The sequence below is a fragment of the Platalea leucorodia genome (assembly GCF_965183815.1).
Source record: "Platalea leucorodia genome assembly, chromosome: 5".
Classification (NCBI taxonomy): Eukaryota; Metazoa; Chordata; class Aves; order Pelecaniformes; family Threskiornithidae; genus Platalea; species Platalea leucorodia.
In genome coordinates, this window is record NC_138827.1 from 81759738 (window position 1) to 81787609 (window position 27872).

Below are 27872 nucleotides of genomic sequence, written 5' to 3' on the forward strand. Positions count from 1 at the left end.
AAAAGATCATTAAAGTTACCTTATTTGAAATGCAATGATTCTTTCCTAATTTAGGGTCTTGAAGCGAAGAAGAGGAGTTTTATTGACTTAATGAGGTTTTTTTTGTAATGCGATTGTTTGAGACTATTTGAAAAATAATGAAGAGTATGCTTTATGTGAAAAATAATGAAGAGAATTATAGTAGGTTTTGTTTGTACTGATTATAAATTGCACTTCTGGCACTTGGTTTTTAGGAACTATGCTGACAGGACTATCTGCAACAGAGTTTACATGGGAAGATGCAGTTAAAAAATTGACTGCCTTTTAATTGGCACTCATATAGATTAATAATTGACGCTTACTATGAACCTTTATCTTGCTACTATTAAGTCAGTAATTGATTTAATGATGATGGATCAGGCCATGAATTAGTTTTAATTTTCCTAACTTGAATGTGATAGATTATTATTTTCACAATATTTGGTTTTTATTTAATGAAGAAACTGCCTATAATTTCAGTGACAGGTTTCAGACTTCTTATTTCTTTATATTACAATGATATATAATAAGAGAGTTAATTCACAAATCTTATTTCCTTTTTAAAAGAGAGCCTTATATGTGGATAATAAGGTGGTGTGCTAATAATGCTTAATATAGTGTACATTAATGTGCATTATGGTCTGTAAATGTAATACAGAAAGCAAAGTTTAAAATATTCTCACTATATGAGGTACACAGTATTTTATTTCAGACTTACTGATCTACATGATCAGTAATAAAAATATTCCATTTAGAGGCAATAGGGCCGTAACTATTTTACATATATAAATTTTGGAAATCATAGAGGAAGTGCAGTATGAAAAAGGAAATATGATATTTTAACATGTTTACTAAGCAAAAATTAACCATTGGAAACATCCAAATCTCAATGTATTTATCCAAATCCTTTCACATTTGCCAGCATGATTTTCCATGTATGACAGATCATGATATTTAAAAAGGGAAAGAATGTTTTTAAACTCATACCTGTATGCTTGTCAGAAATGTTTTCTATTATGTGACAAGTCCTTTATTTTTGGTCACAGTGCAGTAATAGCCATGAAAGCTGAGGTCTGAGTGACCCTATATTGACCACATTTGCATGTGTGTGTGAAGGGCAGCTTCTTGAAACTTAACCCTGAAATTATTCATCACCCAACATGAATTTTTTTTAAACTTCATTCATCTCATGCAAGAGTTGAATATGAGGAAAGAATTGCTTACCAAATTATATATGTGCCATTTACTTAATTTCTGGCAGAAAAAAGCCCTTTCCTGAAGGGACTGGGCTTTAACTGAAGAGTTCAATAACTGGTTTTAATTTGCAGCAGTGTCTCTGAAGAAGAGAATACATGGAAATGCCTCCTTAAAAAGTTATTGTTTATTATTTATTGCAAAATCATTCAAATCATCTGAACAGTATTTTTTTCAATATTATAAAAATGTCACTGCTTTGAAAACTAAATGTGAAAAGTAATTGGTGCCTGTACAATTTAAAGTATTTAAGTTAGAGGTGCATTCTAGATCTCCCTTGAAATTCCTATGTATTACTGCTACATGGTATAAACAAGAAGTATTTCACTGCCATGCATTTTTTAATGTTGCTTTCTGATTACAAGCCTTATTTCACAGTAAAAGACAATGTATTTTGGATGAAAGCAATTAAAGATGCAAACAGTATTGACAGCTGAAAACAAGTTACAAACTCTATGTCCAGTTATTGCATTAGTTGTGTGCATCTTTAGCAGGTTTGTCCTTTCAAAGTATGCTTTCTTAAAAGGACAAAATTATGGGCAGTCTTGCATGACTGATAAACAGCTTGACCTGATCCAAATTTCAGTGTACTTGGTAAAAAGTTACTTAATTTCAGTTGCTTTATATCACTCTCTAGTTCTTGCAGTTTTCAGACCTAGAACTGCTTTTACCGTAGGAAGGACTAGAGTACTTCTCTGTACACAAAAGTAGTAGAACGATAGAAATATTTGGGATAGAAAGGATCTCAGGAGGTCTCTCAATATGCACAGGAGACTGGAATGCAAAGAAGATATTTCGGATCTGGTAATTTGTGTTTTCTGCAAAAATTAAATTGTGCAGAAATTTGCCATTACATGCCATTAAATTTACAACTTTTTAATCCAGATATGGTGTATGTTTGTGAAAACACCATCTGTAGTGGAATGAAGATATGTGTGGACCTTTCTGTTAGTTCATTTCGCTGGGAAAACTAAGACACATTTTCAGTGTAATCCAGTATAGTAAAGAAAATGAAATAACTTGAGAGTGTGGTACATGCAAGCTCTCCAGTTTTAATACTACTGAGAATACTTCAGAAGTCTTATACGTGGATCAGGTTAGTAGCCAAATTATATTTAATTGTTCCCTATAAGAAGATAAACTGGGAAACAGAACAATACAATGTACATGTCATTACTATGTTTTTACTTATGGTGATGCATATTTATCAGTATAAATTTAGTGTTCTTCAAAAGTCAGAGACTGGCATGATTTGATTCACTATCATCTTTTACAGAATATGTATCTAATGAGAAAAAATTGTTCTGTGGAACTTTACTTGCAGAAACTAAATGCAACCAGTTCATCAGAAGGCAGCACAGTTGATATTGCTCCTCCTGGAGAGGGCGAGCAAGCAGAAATTGAAAGTGAAGAAGCTCTTGAACCAGAAGCCTGTTTTACAGAAGGTTGTAGAATAACTGTTGACTTAAGAGATGTATTAGTAAAATGGCATTATTACTAGGCATATTTAAGCTCTTGAGACTTTCAAATCTGGTGGACCTTCATGACCTCAACAATCGAAAGAAAATACTCCCAGCCTAGAATGCTGGAAATCAGATGCCAAAAAAGGTTTCCCTAGGCTTTGAGTAACTTTATCTGCCTGGCCACTGCATACATCTTGTAACTAAGAAGCTGCATTAACTTTTCTATTCTTAAAATGCTTTTCAGTGATTTGAAAGAGCCCTTGAAATTTGGAACAAATTAATTTTTGTGAGGCTCCATCAACAAATGGAGCAGTTGTTACATGCCAATAGTCAAAAACATCAAGTTTTTTGGACTGAGTTTACTCGTGATTATGTCTACTATTGTCTGGTTTCTCTTCAAATTACTTATCTAAATTCAGATATTCAGTATCCTATAAAAGAGGATTCCCGTGTTTAATTTAAAAAATTATTATAAAATTTGTTAAAGCTTCTAACATGTTGATACCACAGTAAATATTGACTTTGAAATAATTTGCGTTTGGATCCTAATATCTCTTAATCTAATGCAGGGTGTGTGCAGAAATTTCCATGTTGTCAAGTAAGTATAGAGGATGGCAAAGGAAAAATTTGGTGGAATCTTAGAAAAACCTGCTACAGCATAGTTGAGCACAACTGGTTTGAGACTTTCATTGTCTTCATGATTCTCCTCAGCAGTGGAGCACTAGTAAGTACAAAAAAATTGGAGATGCTGAAATATTTAGATATCTCCTCAGAAGCAACAGCAAAATTCAAATTTGCTTCAGAAAGCTTGTTTTGCTTGGAGCTGTATAAAACTACCTGCATTCCGTCATTTCAGGATGGAATGAAACTTGGCCCAAACTTGAAAAAGTTTGTTAAATTTCACATGCACTTTTTTAGTAATACGTTTGGTTTACCACTGTAAAGCTGGCACAATTTTATTTAAGCCAGCATAGCTACCCAAGATTTAAATTGCCTGCCAATTTCCAGCATGTTCATCAAGAGATTTGAGTACAGAGGACCGTTGTTAACTGTGAGTATATAGCTAAATGTATGATTTTAAGTCCTTAATTCCCTCTAGGCTCAGCCACTTCTTGGATTCTGCTTATGAAAGACCATACAAAAAATGCAATAATTACTTCATTCTGTTCCTTTTTTGGAGGCAGGAGATAGGGAAGAGTGTGACGGCAAATTAAACCTAACAACCATTTTTCAACAAGATTACATTACCCACTTTTCCAGCTTTACTCAAGTTGAACATTTGCTACAGTATCAATGTGCATACTGTACATTCTAGCAAATACATTGCTCTTTATTTTTAGTTTTAGACATAAGTTTGATTGATAGAGCATAGAAATGTAATCTCCCTAACTGCTTTCTAGAATGGAATACACATATCTGGAACAGATTTTGTATAAGAAAGGGGGATTTTTGTGTGTGTATGTGGAAGTTTCTTAATACCACAGCAGATGAAAATTCATGCTTTGAGTTTATTTCTTCATTCATTAGGAAAATAGGACATATATATATGTGTGTGTGTGTATATATATATATATATATATATTCAACTCCAGACAGGGCAGAATACATAAAGTTGCTCCAGTCTGTAGTATGGCTAAAGATGGGAAATATGTAAAATAAGAGGATGCAGAAGAACAAGGGGAAAGATTAGCTCTGACCTACTTATTTTTTATTATTTATTACTTATTTTTTATTATTTATTACTTATTTTTATCATGTATGTTCTGTGAAACATTAGTAATACCTGAATATATTTTTTTCGTAGGCTTTTGAAGATATATATATTGAACAGCGCAAAACTATCAAGACTATGCTGGAATATGCTGACAAAGTTTTTACATATATTTTCATTTTGGAAATGCTTTTAAAATGGGTAGCATACGGTTTTCAAATATATTTTACTAATGCTTGGTGCTGGTTGGACTTCCTGATTGTTGATGTAAGTACACAGTTTTTAATATTGTAAAATTCACTATAGTGAAGTCCATTATGTTGTAAAACTCATTACTACTAAGTAATCTTCTTATAAACAGGCAAAAATAATTCACATTGTATAGCTATACTGCATTAGTGATAGCCTGCAGTGATCTGGATGTGTTATTTAAAGTGCATTTATGTGCCAGAAGGAAAAGGATGGCTGGCCATCAATTCGTTCATTCTTCATGGTTAATAATTTTGTTGCCAGGATGTATCAAACTTGAGATTTTACGAGGAAAAAAACTAATTTTGAAACATGCTATTTTTAATGGACTCTGATCACACCACCTTATTCCTTAGCAAATAATACACTACATAGTGCAAGTTTCTTCTACAAACATTGCAGCTTTGCAAGTGAAACAATACATTTGGTCCAGATTTCATCTGAGTTCTCAGAACTTCATCCCCTAAAACTATCCTATTATCATTTTCAGTAAAACAGAAAGACAGTGGCTATTTAGTCTAAAAATTAATTAGTTTTAATAGGCTGACAATCTGCAATAGTTAAATCAGCTATGACTTGGCAGCGTTTATGATAGAAGAGAATACAAGGTTTCTTGGCTGTGTTCCCAGCGTGATATACTTCTGAGCAAAGGCCTTGCTTATATTGTCAGAAGGGATCAAAGCTGGTTTTACTCCCAGAATATTTTGGTCTCTTGCCTTCACACATTATCTGACCCAGTTCACTGGCTATACATGTCCTCTGTGTGGAACTGAGAGATGGCATCTCAGGGCAAATGTGCATTTATAGTAATTTGTGCCCAAGCTACTGTATTTCTTGAGAAGTTTACATAAATCCTGGTCCCATAAATACTTATTCCTTATGAATATATAATAGAAATGTATCAGATTTGTGACTCCCAGAGGAAAAAAAAAACAAACCTTGCTAGATTGGCCCATAACTCAAAATGGAAGACCTTCACTTTTTTTTAACCTGCCCAAGTTAGTTTTGTTATACTGTTAATCTCTAGCTCTGTCCTGAAAATCTACACTAGAATGGAGCAGTGTGAATGGTTTTCTTAAGAGGATGTTAGTGCAGAAGACAGATGCTCCCTTCCAGGATTATGTTAAGAATGGATTTTTTTTTAGATAAACTACAACTCATGTTTTAATTATCCTTTTTGTAACATAAACCTAAACAGATTATTCTAAGCCATACTGCATGGTTTCTTAATAATAGTTGACTCAGAGATGCTGTTATCTGAGCAGGCTCTCAGAATTACAAAGAACATAATCATAAATAAAGCAGCTTATTTTGCCAAATTTTTACCCATAATTTTTAATTTTATAAACAAAAGCATGACTAAATGAAATTGGAACCTTCTACTTTTGAAGATTTATATTCAATGTTCCAGAAAGTGGTAAAAAATGTCTTACTGTGCCTAAGGCTAATTCAGCAATTCCTTTAGCACCACCAGACAGCACTTGAAAGATATATAACTCATGTTATCTTCCTATAGAAAAGGAGAGAATTGACACTGCTTTAACAGGCAGTTTAAACAGGTGTGATTCAGTGGCATTATCCCAGTGAGAACACCAGTGAGACCTTCTTCATTAGAAGTGACTAAAGTTAATAAAATTGTTTAATTCCATCCTCTAAAATTATTCAAGAGTAAACACTGATAGTCTTTTAGGGCTTTGACCTTTAGTATCTTACATACCTGAGTCTCTCACTGTGAGAAATAGCCATAGTTACTCTCAGTGATTACGACCAAATTAGATTTCAATAATTACACAAAGAAATGGCAATTTTCACCTCTGTCATGACAGATGACTCTTGGTATATCTGGCTACCTCAGTTTAAGACCTTATCATGCCAACTCTATGCCCCACTCTTCTGCTAGATGCAACAATATCTGCAGCAAGGAGCAGATACTTGGGTGGAGTGCCTTATCTATCCAAAATCACAATCTGGTAAATTAGTTCAAACACACACATTTATCAGTGGTTTAAGCTAAGAGACTGAATTTTGGATGCAGGCAGCTGAGAAGCAGGGACATATTTGCTTTTTTGGGGGAGACTAATTCTGGCAGAAGTATCCAGTGAAGCTTTGAGACAGTCATATCTTAATCCAGTACAACTAGATGCTATAGAGCATGTCCTCCTGTACCTTGGTTTTTGCTCTTAGCTCTTTTTCCAGAAGCCATCTGTCATGAGTTTATTATGTCTAGGTTTTGATGTACAGCTGTAGTGACTCTAAGTTCTCTTTGCCACCTACAAAGCTAGGAGACAGGACATCAGGGAAGGAGACAGGGAATCTGGGAATACCCAATGAGTTTGTCACTTATTAAATTTGTTTGTATAGTTTTCTGCTATGATATGTAATCTTAGATAATCTTAAGTGGATACTGTGTTATGCTGTATATTTTTAAACTTTATAAGGTAGTCCTATTATTTGGTATAGGCACTTTATTTCTAAATGATTGTGTTAATAAGTTGTACTTGAATGAAATGGAAATATGTAGCATTTAAAACAAATCATGTATTTGCCAAATGCTGTGGGGCAGTAATGAATCTCTAAGTGGAATGAAATCTTAGACCTTCCTGAAATTGCCCATGACTGATAAAATTCCAATGGGTACAGTTTTTGAACAATTAAATGTAGCAAAACAACCCTCCAATTGGGCTTGTTGTATAATACATTAAATGGCTTATATGCATATTGATGGCTTATATAATATTTCTTCATATAGCTAAAAATGTTTCATGCTTATTTGTTAAAACACTTAAAGTAATTTAATTAAACTGTGCTCTCAGCCTTTTTATTAGCTTTTCAGAACAATTTACTCAGCAGCAACATTCTGGAAAAGATCAGGGTCACATTATAGTAATATACTAAATGCTGTATGCACAGAGTAAGAGGCAACTGCTACCCTGACAACTTCATAATAAAAATAAGAAGAAATAAGAAGATGAGAATATTGATGTGCTGGGAAACCAGATACAAAAAGAGATGTCACTTTGTCTTCCTAGACAGTCACACATGTCTTTATGTGTATCCTAATATAGTACGCTATGATAACATTGGATAATCTAGAAATTAATGAAATTAATTAATTAATTCAAAGGGGTATTCAGATGATATATGCATGAAACCTAAGGCTCTTGTTCAGTGAGTTAGGGAACAGAATCATCGCTAGCAATTATGCGTCTAAACAAAATGAATTTTGAATATTTGACAGTAAAATACCATAAATTAAGAGTCATTCACCAAGTACATATAGAAAAATTGATATTATCTTACCATAGGACCATAACATAAGAAAGGCTACGTAAGGCATAAGAAAGGCTACACTGGTCAAAAATGAGAGTGTCAAAAATGCCTGCCTGGAAAACTGATACTATAGTATCTATCTTTCAAAAATAAAAAAAAAAAATTGTTAACTTCTCAATAGAAAGAAAAATCTTTGGATTTTTTTTTTTTCCAAATCTTGCAGTTTATTTTTATTCCTAGTTAAGTGTAATATTTGAACACTTAAACTACATGAAAGATAGGATAAGCGGTGTTGGAAGTGAGGAGGGCCATATGCCACTGAGGACCTGGAATTAAATCACGCAAATTAGCCACCCCAGCAAGAAACACAGAATTCATATGGATTAACATTTTAGGCCTAAATAGAAAGCAACTCAATGTGGAGCTGTATGACCAATGATCTGGCTCAGATGACACCCCTGACTGAAGACCTTGAGCAGGGCTAACTGTGACTGCTAAGTTTCAAAACATTTTTTGCAACAGATTGGAAGATCTGTACACAAAAATGCGGACACACAACCCTCCAGTTTTAGAAGATGAATGTCAAAATTCTTTCCAGCATTTTGAGTTCATTTTAATTTCTTAAAGTTACTGCATCTGCATGCATTCCTGTTTCAAAAGAAAGTAATTTATCTATTTATCAGTGTACAGAGACGTTTATTTTCTCACCTACTAGCAACAAAACAGGAGGAACAGAGGACAGAAGACCAAGCTAAGAAGACTGAGAAAACCAGAGCAGTACAGAACAGCTGTCTATATGTATGCTGTATATACAATAGAATTAATATCAGAGAATGCCAAGCCTCTCATTTGAACTGTCCTTCAGAGGAAAAAGTGTTGTTTACAATAGATGAAGTATTTCTCTGTGAAACAACTTCAGGTTTATGATGTAAGAGCACTAGCACCATGGTAAGAAAGCTGCAAATAGCTGAAATGGAAAGCACAAGCTAGGCTGGAGAATGACTTACAATCAGAACCTAAAAACTGCCAATATACACAGTGCCACTGAAGTTACAGGAGCTACAGCTACACAACTAGCTTGTATGGAGTCTTGTTTGCAAAAGATAGCTAAGGCACAGTGCTAGTTTGGGGAGAAAAGTATAAAATGAAGGAGCCATTAATGTGAGTTCAACTTTAAAAGGGATGTCTTGCTCTCCCAGTGAGAGACATATTTTTTTAATATATATATCACAGTTTATTTTTAATCTGTAAAATGTGCTGTCTTTACACTAAAGTTTATTGTCATGTCTGGGTATCTTCTTGATGTGAGCGAATCAATGAATATTCTATCAAAAAAACAGAGAATTCCACATCTTGTTATCTCTGTAATATATTAAGAGTGGCTAAGGATAAAAAAGAACTCTCTCACTGTAGAATCACAGGACAAATAAATTGTATTGATGACAATTATTAATAACAATTAATGAGAATAATTAATGGGAGAAACAATAATGTTCTCTCTTGTAAGTGAACAGACTTCAGTTACAGAGGACAGAAAATCAGTAAGATTTTCTTCTTAATATGCTTCTAAATCACAGCGAGTTCCTTTACAAACATATCCATTACAGCAACAAAACAAGCCTTTCCTTTGATAAAAAGAATTACATCCTGACATGTAATCCAGTTGAAAAGTACAGTGATAGGAATTCACCAAAATACTCTTTTCTGTTAGATTAATATACATAGCAACATAGTAATGAATAATTGATTTCTATCTGCTCTCAGACTGTCCTTTTGAGGCATGATCTTGTCACTCTTGTGTTTGTGATTCATCTAATGATTCAATCTAATTCTTTATGGATACAAGTAACATAGGAAACCACCTTTTCATACAATGGGCAAAATCTTAACACCATAATCAGTGAATGCCTATTTCTGTACAGCCAATTATTTGAAGAACTCTCGAGACTGAGGTACAGAAATGAACATTTGAGGGATTTTTTCAAGGACTGAAATATGTCTGTGTTCATTTATGTGCCTTCTATGCTTTTGGTGGTAGAACTGAATAAAATATGAGTAATGTATGATATTTCCCCACTCCTGTCTCCAAAACTGCTCAGAGTAAGTAAATTAAATTCTTTCACATTAACACTGTTTAAAACTCAGCTCCATTGGAGAAGCAAATTAATTGCTCCTTCCTGAAGTGGATTGGCTTGTAATAAAATCCCAGTAATGTGAATCAGGAGCTCACTACAGTTGTAGATAATAAAGCACTTACTGTTATAATGCTAGCATCTGTTAATATCTATCCCATAATATTTTCCTATACTTAGAAGAGAAAAAAAAATTATTGAGAGTGTTGTCAGGCAAGTGAGGAAGTCCCACCTCTGTCAATATTTATTTCATAGATACCCTGGCTGTTGTTGCTATGATCTAAGTGTTCGACTTAGAAGTAATATTTATAACAAAACCTAATTAACCACTACATTATTTAGCATTTTATTAGTGATTATACATATTAATAATATTGTCAGTAGTTAATAAACTATCCTAATGTATTCAGAATTTTATATTGCTTGGAAGGTTGAACCTTAATGAAGTTACTGAAAGTATGGCTATTTTGTCTTTAAATATTTCTGAAAATTGTATCCTTCGACAGTGCGCTCCCATCTGCTGTTAAACCCTATCCAGCTATAATGGACATTTAATAGCATATATTCCTTTTTCAAACATGCCTTCATATGACCTCTTGCCTTTCCAGCAAGTATGAAAATTGTGGGATTGGGCCTCCAATGTCACTATAAGCAAGAATGCTGTTCTTCCATTTGTCACCATTGATCTTTCTGTTGATTGAATCTGTATTCTTTTTAAATAAACAGTATAGAACAATTTTTATAATAATATTTTTTCTGTATTTCTATAGGTCTCATTGGTTAGTTTAATAGCCAATGCTTTGGGCTATTCTGAACTTGGTGCCATTAAATCGCTTCGGACATTAAGAGCTTTAAGACCTTTAAGAGCCTTGTCACGATTTGAAGGAATGAGGGTGAGATAAATGAATGAGTCTGAATGATGTACGCGTACAAAAAATACTGCAGAGGTGTGACACTCATGCCTTCTGCAAAGAACTCCAGAATGAGAATGCACACAAAAATGTGTGGGAAAAAGGCCTTCCAACATGTCCTTATACACAAGATATGTGTACATCTTACATTTGGAGATTAGACCTTGACCTCATTAAACTTGCCTGCTCACTGCTGCATAGTTGTGTTATTCCAGCCCCCTGACTGTTAAAATTTCTGTTGATTTATGGACCTATATAGAAAAGTAAAAGGATGTGAGAAATTTTAGAACAGAGGGTTGGGTTTTTTCCTCCAGTTTAGCTGAGACTTTATTTTATAAATTTCTGTAGCTAACTTCTATTCTCTGTTAGTTTGTCAGTGGTTCAAGATGGAACAGCATTAGCTAGAAAATAAAACAAAACAAAACAAAACAAAACAGGGTGAAGAAGTTGACAACAGTGCACACCAGAAACTAAAGCCTCCCTGTGGCTCCCTGTTTCCTGCCTGGAGAAAAAAATCTCACAATAAATGCTGTAGTATTAGGGAAAGGTTCTCTGAACAGATACCTGAAATAAGGATGGGGTAGGAAGTACAGAAAGGGAGAGATGGGAAATAATTTTCTCAGCTAGTGTCCTTTACTTCATATGAATGCATCTACCTCTCCTCCTACACAGCTAAATCCTTCCTGTTTAGGAAATTATTATTTTCATATTCTGCCAATCTGACAAAAATACCCCAACAAACCTATTACAAGCTGTCTGCTGAAAATGCAGGCTATGCTATTTCCTGGAAAAAATGATGCATAAAAAATTAACATGGTAATGTTATTGAGAAATCTCCTTTTAATCTGTCACCTCAAAATACCCAGATGCTGCAATACGTGTTTATTGTTTGGTCATAGGTCTTAAGTTTCCAACTAAATAGTGTGGTTCCTGTCTGCCTTGAGGCTGCTGATATTCTACAGGTGGCCACAATAGCCAGTGTAGGGGGGGGGGGGGGGTCCTGTGGCATATTGCCATCACCACTATGTTTTACATGACTTGCATTGCAAACAACACATAAGTCCCTATCTAATAAATGGGCAAAATCTCTATTGATCTTAGACTACTTTCAGTCAAAATGGTGCATTGAAAAATATTACTATTTTCAAACCCAGACACAAAAACCTACTGCAGTGTCTACTGATTTGGTAGAAAATTATTGTCTGAGTATCTGCAGTTTTCTTTTAGTTCAATCACAATAAGTAAGTAAAAGAAAATTTCTGTCAAGGGATTTCATCTTATCTTTTACTGCCACTTGCCCATATAGAATAGCTCAATTGTATTAAATGCAGCCAATTAAAAAAAACCCTAATGGATAAGTGTAAGAGCAACTGTAGTGAGCCAGGCAATTTAAAACCAAGACTTAACAGCAGATGCTGTTAATAAAAACTAAATAAGATGTACTTAAATATGTTACGTTGTATGTAGATGGTAAAGTACACTGTTGCCAATATATACATAAAGTTTCTGAGAAAAAAGTCATTAGTAATGATAATTTTACATGCAGACATTTTTATTCAGTCTTCCACATCATCATTCTTTGATCTTTTCTGGATTTATTTTCTATTTATAGATTTTGATTTGTATTGTTGGAATTTAACATTTATTTCTCTCTTTTTCTCTAGAGCACACAAATTCTAAGAATCCATCTTGCTACTAACAGGTTTTCTTTTGCTTTCGGAGGTTTTTTCATACTTTTGCATTGTCTTGGTTTCCATGTAATTTTATTTTTTGCTTTTTGCAATCTCATTAGTTATTTTATTGAACCTTAAATAATGTTTTCCTCTTAAATTTTTAATGTAATATTTTAACTGTCCATTCCATATTAATACTGTTTTAACATTTTTGAAGTATTTTTATTTTTCTGTTCATAAACTAAGTGGCTATTTTGTCTAATTTGTACACTAGGTGGTTGTAAATGCCCTTGTAGGAGCAATTCCATCTATCATGAATGTATTGCTGGTTTGTCTTATATTCTGGCTCATCTTCAGCATCATGGGAGTAAATCTGTTTGCTGGCAAATTCTATCACTGTGTCAACACCACAACTGGTGAGATGTTTGATGTCAGTGATGTCAACAATTACACTCAGTGTGAGGAACTCATAAAAAACAATCAAAGTGCCCGATGGAAAAATGTGAAAGTAAACTTTGATAATGTAGGAGCTGGATATCTTGCTCTGCTTCAAGTAGTAAGTAAATTTATATATTTTGGTTTTGTGTTTTTTAAAGAAGTCTAGGAAAAATGGGCAAGTTAAGACTGTTAGGTAGAGGAATGATTTCTTCTTAGCAATGATGTACAGCTTACACAACTCTATTGCATTGTTACCTGTAATTTTTGTATTAATGATAGTAGAGTAACTTTCCATTCCAAGGCTAAGGAATGCAGTCTCATCATGATGATAATAATGTGAAAATAACAAGTGAAAAAGGTACAAGAATCTTTTTAGTGGTGCACAACATAAACTTCAGCCATGGTGGACAAGGCTCAGAGGTTCCTCTAATTATTACAAAGGTCTCTCCTCTCCTTTATGAGCTCAGTTATCTTCTAAGACAGGAGGGCAGACAGCAGCTTAAAAGAGGGCAGACATACTAACTGACTGTCTGGTCTGAAGTGAGCAACTACCGCCAATGCCTCCCACATAATCTGTTCCTAGGTATAATTACACATCCACTGCAACATCTTTCACAGTCAAAAACCATTAATCTAGGCACTTTTGGCACTGTGAAATAATTTTTCTTTTGTCAACAGCCTGGTCAAGGTAGAGTGGATTTTTCTTCATTTCTATACTCATTTAAGGAACCAGTTTGTAAGGTAGATGGTAAAAACGAAAATATATCAACCTGCTGTCTCCAGTGCAGATATTTGTTTAATAAGGGCTTGATTTTCCAGACCTGGAAGTGGGTTTAGGGAAGGAAACATAAATAATGCAAGATCTGAGATTGGGGCACCCAATGTTTCATGTAGCATGGAGCCAATTCTTTATTATGATAATACTTGTGTAAGATTTCTGAAATCCTCTGAGAGAAGTAGGAGCTGCCCACAGGAAGAATACGTGTAGTTACTGGTAGACAGATCCTAATTGAGTATTAGGTCTGATTAATCATATAACACTTTCTCTTGATGTTTGCAGATAAACAGCACTTGCTATTAAAATAAATATATTTCATTAAGAAGCACATGAAACTACAAAGACATTAAACTGTGGGTAAAATAGGAAAATGTAAAATATTTTATCACAAAAAATACTCATGATTTATAACTACCATATTCCATTAATGCTTGTTAAAGAGTCATTATAATATACTAAATAAATATTATGTTGCTTATAGTATTATACTTGTGAAGTATTAGATGTTATTGTGTTGCATAGCATATTCATTCTATTAATTACTGCTACTTATATGAAGTGTGTAAATTGTATTTCCTCTTGAAGTCTTTTTCCTATGCACTGTGATACAGAAACCTCTTTGTTCTAGGTACTGAGCTTACCCTTTACTTATGCCAGAGAAATAAAGACCTTAGCTCTTTACAGGCTCCTTGGTTTAGAATGGAGCTTCTGATAGCTGATATCTGACCCAAAACACAAGCAAGAAAGCAAGCAATTGTGCTTAGATGATTGAGCTCTATAGAACCACTTGTCTCTAACTTGGCATACAGCTTCACTCTATGAAAAGATGTCAGAAATGTCACGGGATTGTTACTGCTCTGGTATCACCAAGTTATCTAAGAATGACATGCTTGTCCCTTTTATTCTGGAGCAGTATCCCTAGCTGACCTTGATACCCAAATTAACTACCTGGCTTAAAATGTTTTGCCTTTAAAGGCAATGTGACTCTCATGTGCTGAGTAGTAGTATTGAATGATGATTCTAATTGTCTGACTTTCAATCTCATTGCTATCCTTGTACGAGAGATTAAAGTAAACCAACCATCTTATTACCAATACTTGCCTCTGAAGATGTGTAAGGAAAATTTCTAGTCTCTTGAAGCTGTGCCTGAATGCCATCCGTGTCACCCATCCAGACAGTATTGGTCTTTAATTACTACATCACTACTGTGGACCTTTCGTTCTTCTTCTCTTATTTCTTTTTGTTCTGATTTTTCATTATTTTCCTTTTCAAATATTCTCTTCCACCCTTTACTTCTCCTGCAGAGATTAAGGGATCCTTGAGCATGTATCATGTCACCTCTTAAGCTGATTGTCTCCATTAACATTCTCTCTCCACTCTTCCGTATTTATTGCTCCTATCAAACTCTGCTCCTCTTCTAATGGTGCTATGCAAAGTGCACCAAATAATAGCTGGCAATTGTCAACTGAGCCAGAAAGATCTATGAAGCCTGGCTCCAAGCATAACTTCTTAGTAGATTTGTATTGCACTGCAAGATTCAAGAGGATATGAACACTCCTGGAGTGCAGGTTTTCTGCTGTGAAAACTAGCAGCTGTACCAAAGTACCAGAGCTCACTTCTAGCAAGCACAGATGCAAATATACTCCTTGGGATGGTTGCTCTCCTGAATCTCCTCAGGAGAGATGCTCTTTATCTGTTCATTTCACAGGCTTTTTAGCTCTTTTTTTTTCGTTATTGTGAGTAAGCTTGAAAAATTTGGCTAGCGAGCAGGCGTTCACACCTTCAACTATCATGTCACACCAACCCTTTGGTGTTCCTCAGAAAGCGGACATTCCATGTCCATGAAAATCACCTCCCTAGAGCAATGATGGCAGATCTTTTTTACTCTTTAGTCTACCTAGACAAAGTCTCTATAGGAACTCAGCCCAAAGTTTTATAAAAGCTAATCACAGCTCTTTCAGAGTTCACTTCTTGGTCTTTAAATCTTATCCCTCAAGAACCATTGTATATTTTGATTATGAACAGAGTCTGTTCCTTTTAGTTATGTGGGATTAAAACGTTTCTAAAAATACCACGGCAGTTTAGCCATCGCAACAACATTCAGAAGCATGTCGGTATCTGTCCAGAAGTTGTATTACTGACTCCATCAATTCATGCTGTAAACTTGATAAAATGGCTGTCACCATGAGTGATTCTAGTAGATTCTACCTGAACATGTCCAGCACTAATGTCTATCTGAGTCTACCATTCTTGATCTGCAAAGTGAGCATCTGCAGCTCCAAACACTGTGCCCCTGCTGAGACCTTCAGAGCCCAATTTTTAATATTTTTGGAACACCTAAAAATAATTTCACAAAAACCCTAGTATTATGAAAAATATTTTATTATGCCTGTGTTATTAGATGTGGTTTATTAATTTAAATATGATTTTATTAAAAGTTAAGGTCAAAATGCTGTGACCTAGTTATTTTCCACATTATGAATTTTTATAGGGAAGATAAACAACTGTATTTTATTTCTAGGCTACTTTCAAAGGATGGATGGATATTATGTATGCTGCTGTTGATTCACGAGATGTAAGTCTAAGACTTTCAAAGATCATTCACTGGTTATTTTCTGATATAGTGTATAGAATTTAAACAGCTACACATACAATAACATTAAGAATTATAATCAGCACCAATACATATTTTTTCCAGATACATTTAGCCTAGAAAGGAACTTTTATGTAACTTCATGAATCTTAGAATTTGTAGTGGAAAGAATTAATCCCACTTCCTTCTGTTTAGCCAAATAAATTAACTTAACTGGACTTTTTTTGGAAAAGTTAACGTTAATGAAAAAAAGAAGAGGTTTTTTAACCACTTCCTTTGGTAATCATGAGAATGAATTAATATAAGATTATATAATGGAATTATGATGTATTGAATATATTAATCTTGTTTTATAATTTGTAACTGTGCATTTCATTGTTTCTTTAGGTTGAGCACTTATGTTATCTAGCTATTTAAGTGCAATTAGATTTTAAGGTTGAAGATCCATCTGTTAAATTTTCTAGGGATTAGAATTTTATCTGGGCTACAAAACTAAAACTATGTTTACCTTGCACAAGAAAGTGCAACACAGATGCGTGAACTGGTTCTATACAACCTAGGTTATAGTCACATTAGTGATATCTGTCATCACACAGTGATATTTGTCTCTCAGAGTACTATATATCCTGTTTCATTAACTTCAGCATTTCTACACTCTAGCACATTGTGCACCAGAGATGCAGACATTGAGATGTGGAATCCGGAAGAATTGAGACATTAACAAAATTCTCCTTAGAAATTTGCCTCAATTTATTGCATTTCACAAAACACGTACTCACTAGAAATTTATTGAAAGCATCTGTTCTTAGCTGGATGTAAGAACACTCATGTAAGACCGAAAGAGTTCCAGGGAGATGTAGGCAATAGTAAAATTGATTGATTCTGTTGCATGAAAATATACTGAACACGATATAAAATATTTAGATTTGTGCTGTTAAAATTTTAAGTACTAATGACTGCTCTCAGTCCCACATTGCTTCTTCCTTCTGTACGAGGAACTTTGTGTATATGTACATACATAAACATATGTGTGTGCACATTTACTTTAAATTCCATATGAGTAATCATTCTGTAAGCTTCCAGTTCTCCAAATATTGATTGGAATGGACATGTTGGGTCTTTTTAATAACTGAGTGCAGTTTATAGCTTTTCTAGCTGAGATAGCATATAGCTATCATAAATTATATACATTGGTTTTTACATCTAGTATTCTCATGAGTAATAAAATTTATAATATTTTGTAGGTAGAAGATCAACCTAAGTATGAGGACAACTTGTATATGTACCTTTATTTTGTCATCTTTATCATATTTGGATCATTTTTTACCTTGAACCTTTTCATTGGTGTCATTATAGACAACTTCAACCAACAAAAAAAGAAGATAAGTATTTAAAATATTTCCATAGTGCTATAAATTATTAGCTATAATAAATTGATAACTTATTTATGTAAAGCTAATAAAAATCAGAAGTTGTTACAAGTCCTTGAATAAAAATGTCTCTTTTTTAAACATAATCTGTGTTAAGTCTGTGGATGCGATATGACCTTTGCATTTCATCATTTTGACAAGTGAAGAGGGACATATCATGAGTCGGTTCATAATAATTGGCAAATTGTGTAAGAGATGCAAAAGGGAATGTGCATTATTCTTTTGATTAGATGTAATAATATCTGCCATAGGAGAGTTCCTTTTTTTAATTAACTTTAAAGAATTATGATAAATTAATTTTAATTAATCTTATAAACTGTTGGCACTTAATGAAGATACAATATCGCACTGTGTTCATACAATAGATAATAGTTCTGCAGACTGGTTAAACAGTGGGTAAAGAGTGAGTCCAATAAACCTCACACAATTAGGCTTAAAGACAAAAGTAAAAATGTGTACAAAAGAGCTCTATTTTTCTAACACTTTTATGAGAAATGAAATGAACTTGCTAGACACAAATACAATCTATAATTTATTAGCAGTAATAAAGCAATGGTATAAAAGGAAGGATGTTTTTTTCTGTATACATTTGACATACAAGTATTTTTAAAAGAATTATATTGATAATGCATATAGTTTTACTTAAAATAACTTTAAAAGTACAAATAATCACATTTAAAATATTTTGAAGCCTCACAATTCTTAGCCTTCAACTGCAAAAAGAACTAGAACCTCAGGATCATTCTAAATCTTTGTATGCTGTGAAAAAGCAGTTTCATATGACCTGGCTTTATCCGATCACAAAATAAAAAGCAGCAGTTCCAAACAGAATCTATGGTAAACATCAATTGTGAACGACAGAAATTTTTACTTGTGAAAATATTCTTTAGCTTCTTAAAAGAGCCGTAAACGCATCTGGGGCTACTTCCTCAGTTTCTATCAATTATGCCATGCTTTGGGCTTTGATATCCAGTTTAGCAGACAGTGACTTTGACATTGGGTTTCCATCTGACTTAGTTCAGACTCATCAATAAGCACAATTTATTTTATACTGAAATTCAGTCAGTCAGTTGCATATCTGACTGGCAGCATTTCCATCTGCAAATAAAGGCTAATTTGAGTTAGTCAAGGTTCCAATGGTGTTTTAATTAAGAATTTGCTATGGCATGATTTGGATTACTTTTCTTAAGTTTGTATCAAAGGTGATCTTTTTTGCTGTCATTAAACCCCTCAGATTAGACCCAAATACTCTCCCTTGACACAACTGGTCCCTCAAAGTTACCCCACTTTTAGACCTGGCTAGCTGTAATCCTAGAAGTCTATCTAGAATTTAGGACATGTAAGGCACCATTCGGGGTCCTATGCACTAAACATATCCTAATCAGCAAGTTATTTAACAGCATCAGTATAGTAAGAACCATTTTAGCCATATCAGCAAGAGTGAGCATGAAGACACTGGAAAAATTCAACTGTCAGCCTGACAAGGCACTAGTAAGGGGGATTTTTGTAAATTAGGAATGCATACGAGCATCCACACTATAAATACCTGAAAAAAATCACTTTTGTTATATAAATCAAATATAACTGTAATATTATATTACAGAGAGATATGCTGTAGTTAGTTTTATGTGTGGACATGATAGTAATCAGCTTTGATATTATTTCTTTACTTTGGAGGTCAGGATATATTTATGACAGAAGAACAGAAGAAATATTACAATGCAATGAAAAAACTGGGATCCAAAAAGCCACAGAAACCTATACCGAGGCCAGTGGTAAGAGTGATTTGACTTTAATACCTCTAATATTAAATACTCATTTGGGAATATGATTTTAGCCAATGAGAAAAGGTTATATGTCTGGAAAGAAAATATTTTTTCCATTTATTTTCTTGTAAAGATAGAATTTGTCCCCCTTTTTTTTTAGATCAGTGGACTAGATAGTCCATGTTTCATTTAGAAACATACATACACTCTGAAGTATGAACTGTAGGATTGAATAAGGTTAATGTGATGAATTTCATAATTCCCTGCCTAAATCCTAGAAAAGTACAGTTGATTGGATCATTTATTGGTTCTTGTTACCCACAGATAAACTTCATTTGCTGTTTTTTCTCCGCCCAGAGAATTTGTAGGAAATGGGGATGCACTGGCCCTTGCTGCTGAAGACAGAAGGGGGCAGTGGTCACCTAATGTGAAAGAAAAAGACAGATGCAGATAATCTTACAGAATAAAAGAATGCCCTGGGGAGTAAAGCATAAACTAGGATAAATTTGTCTCTAAGATAAGAAACTACTCTGTTATTTACTGAACTCCTACAGTGGTTGAAAAAAATAAAATACTTGTTGCACCTTATGCACCGAGTGGTTAAAAACAGTCTTTCTAAGGAGAGACACATGGCAATAAACATTTAGCTAAGTACTGAAGGAAAACTAGGATATTGCAGTCATGCAGTCATGGTGTGTTTGAGACATGCACTTTCAGTGGTCCAACGATCTCACCAAGCACAATTAGTTTAAGGAAAAGAGAGACATCTCCGAGCGTTAGTATTCTAAAACCAGCTAAGAATAAAGATAAGAAAATGAGTTTCTCTTTGGGTGGTATTCTTGCTGGGTATCGAGTTATACCACCCTTTTTACACCAATAATATCAATTGTCAATGTTATTACTATTATTATTGCATTGTTTCCCTTCCCATCCCTTCAGCCAACAGTGGTACACTTCTTGATCCACTCCAACAGGATGAGACACAAACCAGCATGGGTTTGGTGTATATTAACAGATTTATTGTGAATGGGTCTTGCTCTGCACTCCTAAATCTTGTAGGGACTTGCTTTCCCATTTGGCATTTGTAAAGACAAAAATTTTTCAGAGTATAAACTGTATTCCATCTTTGTTTTTGCAGAACAAATTCCAAGGCATGGTCTTTGATTTTGTAACTAAACAAGTATTTGACATCAGCATCATGATACTTATCTGCCTTAACATGGTCACAATGATGGTAGAAACAGATGACCAGAGTAAAGAAATGGAAACAATTTTATCCCGGATCAACCTTGTGTTCATTATTCTTTTCACTGGAGAATGTGTCCTGAAATTGATTTCACTTCGCCATTACTACTTCACTATAGGCTGGAATATTTTTGATTTTGTGGTTGTGATTCTCTCCATAGTAGGTAAGAGCAATTCCCTTTCAAGAAAGAACTAGTGGAAGGAAAAGGGAACATTTGTTTCAAGAATGTTATGATACTGAATATGAAATTTTCTGTTTCCTATATGACTTACATGTTGATTCAGATCTTCATACTTTATAGCATACAATGTATGAAACGTTGCATGTAAGATTTTTATCTCTCCCTTTACATTTACTGTTATCATCCACCTCAAAAGATATAAAGGAACTATTTGGCACATTAGATTAACATGTACAAATGTAAAAAGGAATGTTTAGTGGTATATGCGAACTAACCACAAATTTACTTGCAGTACTAAAACTGAAAAGTATGTGAAGGGGGTGAGATTTTTAATTGCTTTTGCTAACTAAGGTCTTGGTGAATATCTAGATTTCTGTCAACTAAAAGTTAATGACTGTCCGAGGTGTAAATTAGTTGTGTGACAAAACTTAAGTCTTAAAGAGTGATACACCTGAGAGAGGCTGTGCTGATACAGTGTAGATCCTCAGGTAAAAAAAAAATCACTAATTTGCAGAAATTAAGCCAATATAGTCCTTCATAAAAGACAGTGGTAATAGGCTCAGCTTCTAGAACTAATTATATTTAAGACAGATTTCTCTTTCCAGGCTGGTTTAAGAATAACTGATAGCTTAGACAGACACTAGCTACCTTGCCATAAGCAGTCTTCTTTCTTTTACTTATTTCCCTTCTCCTAGATAGCATTTCAACATGAGGAAGGTGCTTTCACCTTAATAACACCTTTCAATAAAACGTAATAACTTGTATGATGTCTTGCTGTAACATAGACTCCCTATATAGATTATTTTGGAGACAGCAATAAATAAAACTTTCTATAGGTAATGAATGAATAAATTTAAAATTATATTTTAAATATACACTTTTTCTTTTTAGGTATGTTCTTAGCTGAGATGATTGAGAAATATTTTGTGTCCCCCACACTATTCAGAGTCATCCGACTTGCCAGAATCGGTCGAATCCTGCGTCTCATTAAAGGCGCTAAGGGAATCCGCACTCTGCTTTTTGCGTTGATGATGTCTCTTCCGGCTTTGTTCAACATTGGCCTGCTGCTCTTCCTGGTCATGTTTATCTATGCGATATTTGGCATGTCCAACTTTGCCTACGTTAAGAGGGAAGTTGGGATTGATGACATGTTCAACTTTGAAACGTTTGGCAACAGCATGATCTGCCTGTTTCAAATTACCACATCTGCTGGCTGGGATGGTTTGCTAGCCCCAATTCTTAACAGCGGGGAGCCAGACTGCGACCCCCAAAAAGATCATCCGGGGAGCTCTGTGAAAGGCGACTGCGGCAACCCTTCCGTTGGGATTTTCTTCTTTGTCAGCTACATTATCATATCATTTCTGGTAGTGGTGAACATGTACATTGCTGTGATTTTGGAGAACTTCAGTGTTGCTACTGAAGAAAGCGCTGAACCCTTGAGTGAGGATGACTTTGAGATGTTCTATGAAGTCTGGGAGAAGTTTGATCCTGATGCAACACAATTCATAGAATACAGTAAGCTATCAGATTTTGCAGCTTCGTTAGATCCTCCTCTTCTTATAGCAAAACCAAACAAAGTCCAGCTTATTGCAATGGATCTGCCCATGGTAAGCGGTGACAGAATTCACTGCCTTGACATCTTGTTTGCTTTCACAAAGCGTGTTTTGGGGGAAAGTGGGGAGATGGATGCCCTCAGAATACAGATGGAAGATCGGTTTATGGCAGCCAATCCTTCAAAGGTCTCCTATGAACCAATTACAACCACATTAAAGCGAAAACAGGAGGAAGTATCTGCTGTCATTATTCAGCGTGCTTACAGGCATTACCTTTTAAGGCAAAAAGTTAAAAAAGTGTCTAGTATATATAACAGAAATAAAAACAAAGAAGGAGATGGACCAGTTATAAAGGAGATAATTATTGATAAACTAAATGGGAACTCCACTCCAGAAAAAACGGATGAGAGTTCCTCTACAACTTCCCCACCTTCTTATGACAGTGTAACAAAGCCAGACAAAGAAAAATATGAAAAAGATAAAGCAGAAAAGAACTACAAAGGTAAAGATGTCAGGGAAAATAAAAAATAAAGATCTAAGAATTCTGCTTGTGGGACAACTTGTTTACAGTCTTTGAGAATGAAGCATCAACTGGACTCCTGCAGGAGATTTATGCCAAACTGACAGTTTTTACACATATATATGTGTGTGTGTGTGTGCGCGCGCGTGTGTGTGCGTATATATACATGATATATATACTTAAGGTCAGTGCCTATAACAAAACAGTGAACCTTTATCATCAAACTGACCCTGTGAATCGGGGTAACAAACTTGACAAGAGGTTACTGTTTTCACTACAGCTGACACTGCTAAGAATGAGGGGAAAAAGTGGCTCCACAGAGAACACGGAGCATGAAATGAGTGCAAAGCGATACTTTTTTGTTTCACGTACTGCAAAACATGTAGAACAGTAATTCTCTTCACTGTTTGTAATGCAACTGCTACATTTGTCATATTTTTACAAAATCAGTATTAGTGTATTTATCATTTTTTAATTCACAAGTTGTTTACTATTATATGTGACTATTTTTGTAATAGGTTTTATGTTGGGGAAAGAGGTATGAGGACCAGGTGTTCTACTCTCAGAATCTCTATAATGTACAGATAGAAGTGATCTGCATAGGCATGCTGCACTTGTCAATCATACGTAAATAAAAATATGACATTGCACAAAGCTAAAGATTATAAGAACTTCAATGTTTCAGGGTTGCTCTTAAATTTGAGGCGTTCTGACTACTTGTATGGCTGCATCCAGATTATGTGCATCCAGATTAATGTGCCTGGAAAGTCTCCGCTAATTTACAGGAATCTGCAATGACTTATTTTTATGCAAATCATTAAACATGAACAAGTTCTTTTTTTTGTTAAAATATTCACAGCTTAAAAAATATTGTGGTGTTTCTGCACTGGAAAAATAGCTTCACCAAAATATACCTGGGAATTCTTTTGTTTTCTTTTTTTTTAAACAGCTCAAATTTTTTCCTAGACTGTTCTTTAATTACTGTCTTCTCTCATTATGGCCAACATCCAATGAATCAATAAAATACCCTTTTCCACGTAAATATTAACGGTATACTGTCGTGCATATTTGAGCATAGAATTAAATGGCTTTGCCACATTAAATTGCATCAGATATGTACCACAGTATGGGTAATTTGCAAGAGCTCAACAGGACGTGCTGTATTCTGTGTCATTATAGACAGTTTGGAGAGTATCACTGATGCATGTCAATGCTTTTGCTGATGTACCTTGCTCCTTCCACTGTCCCCAGTCTCCACTATAGGAAGCCATGTGTCAGTGGTGAAGTGAATCAAATTGTCCAACCAGACCTCATTCTTTCAAATCATTAAGCAATAGGTTGCAGCTATTTATGAGCTTCTTTAGTTTTGCATTTTAAATTTGAAGTGGCTACTATATGGTGTAGAATCAGACTGTACAGGCCATATTGCAAACTGTTCAACCTGTTGGAAATGTGGTTAGCATATATAAATAATGTAAAGAAATACCATTTGGCAACAGTTTTGTATATAAGAAAAGTGTCTTCAAGTTTAGATCACTGTTTCTTATATTTCTTTCCTCATTCACTTGGCTTACTTTCTAACCACAGTAATTTCAAACTGGCATCATCACACTATGAGAAAAAAAAGTGAGTATTTGTAGACTATCTTGTTTTAATATTATATTTGCATATATTTCAATGTGAAGTAAATTGTGTAAATCTGGAACCCAGCTTGTTTCCAAATAGTTATATCTGGTAACAGGACATAGCAAGGAAAGTATTAGGGGAATGTGCGAATTTCTAGCACTGTTTGCATCAGAAGTTCAAGATAGTCTCATTGTTCATGAAATCCTTGCTATCTTGCAGTGTCTGTTTACATAGCCTATTCTTATTCTTTTTGAATCATGCTGCACTAGACTTGTACAAATAGGATCCACAATATTTCCCAAGAACAAAATGGCACATTTGTATAATCAAGGACATCAGGACATTTTGTGTTTCATACACAAGCTAACATTAAATGTAGAATATTTCTTTTACAAATGCTTTTGACTTGTAATGTGTTGGTGAAATGCATGCAGGAAATTGTTATTATCATAAACAATGTAAACAATATTACAAATGAGCCAAAAAATAAAGATTTCATTTTTTATTGTATTTGGTTTTCTTTGTCTCTGTCTTTCTCTTGGTTAAAGCAAGGTAAAAACTGGTTTTGGTACAAATAAAGAATGCTTTCTTTATCACTAGAGCTAAATACCTTATTCTTCATATTTTAACTTTTTTTATGTAAAACAATTTTAAAAAAAAATCTGAGAACTTTGACCACACCCCATTAATTTCTACTTCTTTGTCACCAGCATACTGTCTGGGGATAACAAGGGACATCTACACATTCTGCCCCAACAGCCTTTCTGTCAAACCTCAAGAGCGCTTCCGAACCATAAAGGCACTGCTCAGTATCTAAGGTATTGTTTTAGTTTGCCACATTGCTGCTACCAAAGCTGCCCACACTTTATGAGCCTTAAATATGCAAACAAACTCTCCAACAAAGTTCCTCTGTTTGGTCCTGTATAACGTTCAGCCAAAGGTCTCATTGCAAACAGATAGAAGTTGTTTTTAATTGTACAGTGATTCTTTTTATTCCAGTAATTCTCAAAATTAATAAATACCATTTCACTTGATCTCACAAGAAAGGGACCACACTGAAATTCAGCTGTGTTAAGCAGTGTTCATAGCCATAATATCCGGAGGTCACACAGTAACTTCTGACTTACAATGGATGTCTTCATGCTGTTCAAGGGCAGAAAGATATAGTACATTGAAACACAATATTATCTTATTGAATTTAAATATTATATTTCAAAATTAGCAGTAAGTAGAATATTCCTGGAGTTTTCTCGCTGGCATGTTTTCAGTGTTTTCTTCATCTGTGGATATTATGCCATACTAGCCATATTTTGGCCAAATATTAAATTGCTTGGATAGCCATGAAATAACTGATGGAATATTCTAACACTACAATCTATTAAGATCTCTAGTATGATGAGCATCAGCAGTCACTGCAGCAGAGTCTCTGAGTTGGTGTACCATGCAATAGGGAAGTCATATTTGCTTACAGGAATGGCTTTACCTGCACCAGAAAAAATGCCTTACCAAGAACACACAGAATTGTCTAGCCTGCTCATACCGTTAGTTCCTGGAGCTGGTCCCTGGCCCTCTTAGAATACAGGGTTAAAGCTCAAGACATGGCCTTCCACAGTTGTCTGGGCATCCTTACAAGTACCTGGCCTCCAGGCCCAAATTAGAGAATCCTCTAATCACATGGTCTTAATGTCAATATGTAAATCCTTGAAGTCAGTTATGTACATTATTTATTCCACCACTCCTCTGACTACCTTATCCAACCTCATAAATGATTCAATTTACTTCCAGAGATTTTTGGAGCTCTTCTGCTTCTTTGGTCCCTGACTTCACATCTAACAATTGCTTTGTACTCATACCTTTTCTTACTACCCGCTCAAAACAGCACATAAAATCTGCAGAACTTCTGCTTTGTGAACAGGTTGGCAAGTGTTCGGATGAGGAATGACAGTTCATCGTTCATTTGCAGGAACCTGGAGTCTCTTACAGCACTCTGTAAAAGTAAGATTACTGTACCCAGCTTCATTACCAAGCACTGTATGTAGGAAAACATTGACAGTGCTTTTGGCCTGGACCAGCAGGAATGGCTGAGGGTCTTGGTTTAACCTGGGCTGGAAACCGGCTCACTGCTTTGAGGCCACGTACGTCCTCCTAGTTACCTTTTGCTGCTTCTGTGAACTTCCTCTTCCCTTCTACCTATTCCTTTTTCCACAGAAATCAATAGAGTTTGTATAGTTTAAATCTCACGTTACACACTCCTCTCCTATGCTTCCAGAGCATTTGAACAGAAATGCCACTTGAAAGAACTCCCTACATGCTACTAGGAAAGCCAGTAGTGATGGTTATCCCAGTCAAGCATGGTGTTACATTCCTACTACATTGTGCTTGTAGTCCTCCTCCACAGTTTCCAGTCAGCAAAGGAGGATCCCTTATTGGCTCCTAAGATCCTTGTTGTATGACTATACTGATCCATGTGCATGAACAGGGGAATTTTCAGTGTTTCCAACCACAGACAAAATGCCTTCCACTATGTATTAAACCTCTTACCTGTCACGTATTGCCAAAATGAGAGTATTAGTAATGCTGACAGTAGAGGCAGGTCACTCTCATACTGTAAGTTCATTACTCACTGCTTTTATTTAATGAGTTTTTAGATTAAAAAATTTCCACATGGATGCCCAGAAAGGAGACATATTCTTATTCAGTACATTGCAAATTAATTCACAGGGCAGCACAGCTTAATGCTGTTCCCAAGGAAGTGTTCCCAGAAGTCCTAATGCCTCACATGAGCTAATGCAGCAGTACTAACATGTGCACAGTCATAAAAGAGTAATGAGCTTGCAGAATTAACTGAAGTTAATTCAGCACTGAAGTAATATTACCAAAGGAGCAAAGGAGGAAAGCTCAGCATGTGGTGGCAAAAAAACAACCAACCAAACAAAAAAAAAACCCAAACCAAACAAGTTCTTCCAAGAAGGAGCAGACTGGCCACAATAACGATAACTGGGACTGCCATTATAGCAAGTTAGGAACCCCGGCAGTCAAATGTATTTACCGTGGAATTCA

General features: G+C 34.9%; 1 protein-coding gene across 15 annotated transcripts in view; it reads left to right on the top strand.

Annotated features, from left to right (window-relative positions):
• The window catches only part of LOC309590419 (sodium channel protein type 2 subunit alpha), a gene marked incomplete at both ends in the record, with an annotated part of 61443 nt that extends 38246 nt beyond the window's left edge, over positions 1–23197 (top strand). For all 15 annotated transcript variants that reach the window (XM_082311569.1, XM_082311571.1, XM_082311567.1 and 12 more), the window contains 10 exons: positions 2597–2717; positions 3305–3459; positions 4540–4713; positions 10868–10990; positions 12956–13237; positions 16419–16472; positions 17735–17876; positions 19571–19695; positions 20825–21095; positions 22005–23197. In XM_082311569.1, coding sequence (XP_082167695.1) covers positions 2597–2717; positions 3305–3459; positions 4540–4713; positions 10868–10990; positions 12956–13237; positions 16419–16472; positions 17735–17876; positions 19571–19695; positions 20825–21095; positions 22005–23197 — 2640 coding nt within the window. The remainder of the gene's footprint in view (positions 1–2596; positions 2718–3304; positions 3460–4539; positions 4714–10867; positions 10991–12955; positions 13238–16418; positions 16473–17734; positions 17877–19570; positions 19696–20824; positions 21096–22004) is intronic.
• Positions 23198–27872: the final 4675 nt, after the last annotated feature.